This window comes from Trichinella spiralis (assembly GCF_000181795.1).
Source record: "Trichinella spiralis strain ISS 195 chromosome Unknown Scfld1962, whole genome shotgun sequence".
In the NCBI taxonomy this organism is placed as follows: Eukaryota; Metazoa; Nematoda; class Enoplea; order Trichinellida; family Trichinellidae; genus Trichinella; species Trichinella spiralis.
Window position 1 is genome coordinate 4,361 of NW_003528901.1, and position 3,106 is coordinate 7,466.

Genomic DNA, 3,106 nt, shown 5'->3' on the forward strand with positions numbered 1-3,106 from the left:
TTAAAAAGAGAAAAAAAGGGTTTTTTCCAAAATATTGGCAACTTATTCAGCCAAACCATAATTACAAAAAAATTAAATAATTACAATTTTCCAATATTTTCCAAAAAAATATTTCAGGCAAAAAAAAATGGCAACAACCATTTTATGGAAAATTTTAAAAGAAAACTTCTTTTCAGGGAATTCTTTACAGGGGCAACCAACTGTTTTTTCCTGGATGGAGGTATGAAGCAGACCACGGAGTACTGACTTCTCCCATGGTTCTACCACACCGCCAATAGGTTTCTTTTTGGAAAACTAATCCCAATGGGAAAATGGGAAAATTCCCAATGCTGTGTTAGGAGGGCAAAGTGGTGCTGGAGCAACGTAAGTGTGATTAGGAGGCACCGCAACCTGAAAAAAATAATCCTCATCAGCAACTGATTAAATTTACTGTATGGCAAATAACCTGATGAATGCAACCAACCGCCGGAAGAGATAAAATCTGAACTCTTGGAATTTCGCGAAAACTTTTCCTTAAAAAAATTATTTACTCTATGAAAAAGCATGAATTGTTGAAAGTTATATGTTACTCGAAACTGATATCCGCATCTTTCTTCGATTCTTCTTTGACACTCGTTTCAGCGCTTATTTCCACAATTTCAGACTCTACAGTAATTTCAGGCTCTTCAACTTTAGGTTCTTCAATTTCGGCTACAGCTTTCTCTAACTGACTTAATAAATGCTTGGCTCTAAAATTTATAATCATTTCAAAATTAGTCCATTGCATAAAATGTCTTCAATTCTTCCTTAAATAAATAAAATATGAAAAAATCGTCTATCAACCTTGATTCATTGTCGGTAATAATCTGTTCTTCCACATCTTCCATTCGTCGTTTTTTCTGAGCTCTACTATTATCTTCGAATTCATCACCAAAAATATCAAAAATGTCTTCTTCTTCCATATTTACTGATGCAATAAAAAGCTAAAATATATTTTCAAATATACTGAGCAGTAACATTTTTTTCATATTCAATTGTAAATAGCATTTAACTGTAATGTTAACAATATTTAGTGTTGACTAAAGTTATAGGCAATTATGAATAAATAAAAGATAAATTTATACGCATAAATTTGTTTTTCAAATGATAAACCCTGGATTAAAAGTAAATTCTTCATGTTTAATAAATACCAAACTGTTCTAGGATAGCGTTTTTCGACATAATCAAGTAGAGATAATTAATTATGCCAGTGAAATTTAAATCATCATTTAGCGATTATATTTATTTAATAAATAAAATATGAATATACTATAAAGTAAAAATACATAAATTAAAAATTATCAAAAACATGCTTTGAAGCAACGTACTATCTGTACTTACAGTATGAAAAATGATATTAAAGTCATCATAAAAATATCAATGTATTACATAAACAGTGAATACAGCTTAGCCATTCTTTACAATAATAAATATTTATCAAATTTATCCCTTTGTGAAATTTAGCAAATTAGTTTGCATTTAGCAATTTAAATTTTCATTTTATAGGATATGATAGCTGTTAACCAATTTGCAAAATGCCACTTATAAACTGATTACATTTGAAGTAAATTCATAGCTAAAGTTGACAAAATATTTACTGAATGAAAATGAAGCTTAACGTGGGTTGTGGAGTTTAGTAACAATTTTAGGGAATGCCTGTCACGAGTTGATTTGGAACATGTGAGATTGGATTTTCACATAAGTGGATCACACATCAAAGCTAAAGAATCGAAAATAAAAGATGCATTTTTATACACTTAATTTAACCATTTGGACATTTACAATAACAATGTCACAAACAATGAATAAATTCATCTATTTGTTAACAACCACGTTTACATAACATACAAACTGATACCACAATGAGCTTCCTTTATAATATTTTTACATCTTTAAATGACATTTATTGACCATGAATATAAAAATGTATTTCCATTTATTACACCTACAGTCTTCAAAAAACTGTACAATCTTATGTGTAAAAAATAAAATTATCCTGTGTTTTCCATGCACTCATTTGGAAGAGAATATAAAAAAGTGTAGGCCAGTGATTAAGATAAGAAAAATTCTTAAAATTTTAAAACAGACTAATTACACAGCTATTACATTTTGCAATATTCTTATAGCAATAATGGAACTGGATGTTTATCAATATTTTAAATATTAAAGAAGCTATTTTTTGATTTTTCATAGTTGTATTTTTTCATCTACGATTTCAGAAATTTGTACTTGAACGTTTGTTTACTGTAATATTGTGTCGTAATGTTTGGTGATTTATTTGAGAATTTCAGTTCTGCTTATTGTGTAGTAGTGCTCAAATCAACCTCGGCTGGAAATGGTATCTGAAAGTAGCGAAGTTAATGGTGTCTCTAAAGAAAAAAATGAAGTTGAGGAACAAAAAACTGATTGTCTTGCTGTTCAAGACTTGACGAAGCTTAGAATTGAAGATCTGACTCCTCTGACGCCGGAGGTAATTAGCCGACAGGCGACAATCAATATTGGAACTATTGGTCACGTCGCTCACGGAAAGTCTACTGTGGTTAAAGCGCTCAGTGGTGTGCAGACGGTTCGTTTCAAAAACGAACTAGAAAGGAACATCACAATCAAGCTCGGCTATGCGAATGCAAAAATTTACAAATGCGACGGTGAAGACTGTCCACCACCGGGATGCTATCGTTCAGCTGGAAGCGCCCAGCCTGATACATTTCCATGTGATAGGCCAGGATGTAAAGGAAATTTCCAGTTAGTAAGACATGTCTCTTTTGTGGATTGTCCTGGTCACGATATACTGATGGCTACAATGCTTAACGGCGCCGCTGTGATGGATGCACGATGCTGATCATCACTGGAAATGAATCTTGTCTTCACTCTCTCACATTTGCCTTTTTATGCGCAATTGAATATCTTGCGTTTCCGAAAATATTTTGACATAGTTAAAAAAAATTGACATTTTCAAACAAATTGCAGCTCGTGAACAAAATGAACAAATTCTGCGTTTCATTCACGGAAAAATTGCCGATTCTGCTCGTTAGGACCCTTCTCACCTCAGTTGAAATAAAATATTGACGAAAACCTTATTTTATTTTCT

At 31.8% G+C, this 3,106-nt stretch overlaps 2 protein-coding genes across 2 annotated transcripts; one reads left to right on the forward strand and one right to left on the reverse strand.

Annotated features, from left to right (window-relative positions):
• Positions 1 to 445: 445 nt before the first annotated feature.
• Positions 446 to 1,026, reverse strand: Tsp_12792a (conserved hypothetical protein; the record flags this gene model as incomplete). The annotated part of the gene is made up of 4 exons (XM_003368753.1): positions 997 to 1,026; positions 823 to 962; positions 570 to 728; positions 446 to 512 (listed from the first exon to the last, which is right to left on the reverse strand). Coding segments are annotated over exons 1-4 (396 nt in total), but the record flags the coding sequence as incomplete, so codon positions are not given.
• A 1,327-nt stretch (positions 1,027 to 2,353) lies between these two features.
• On the forward strand, positions 2,354 to 2,764 carry Tsp_12793 (eukaryotic translation initiation factor 2 subunit 3; the record flags this gene model as incomplete). Its single annotated transcript, XM_003368754.1, has 1 exon — positions 2,354 to 2,764. A coding segment is annotated over exon 1 (411 nt), but the record flags the coding sequence as incomplete, so codon positions are not given.
• Between the last annotated feature and the right edge of the window lie 342 nt (positions 2,765 to 3,106).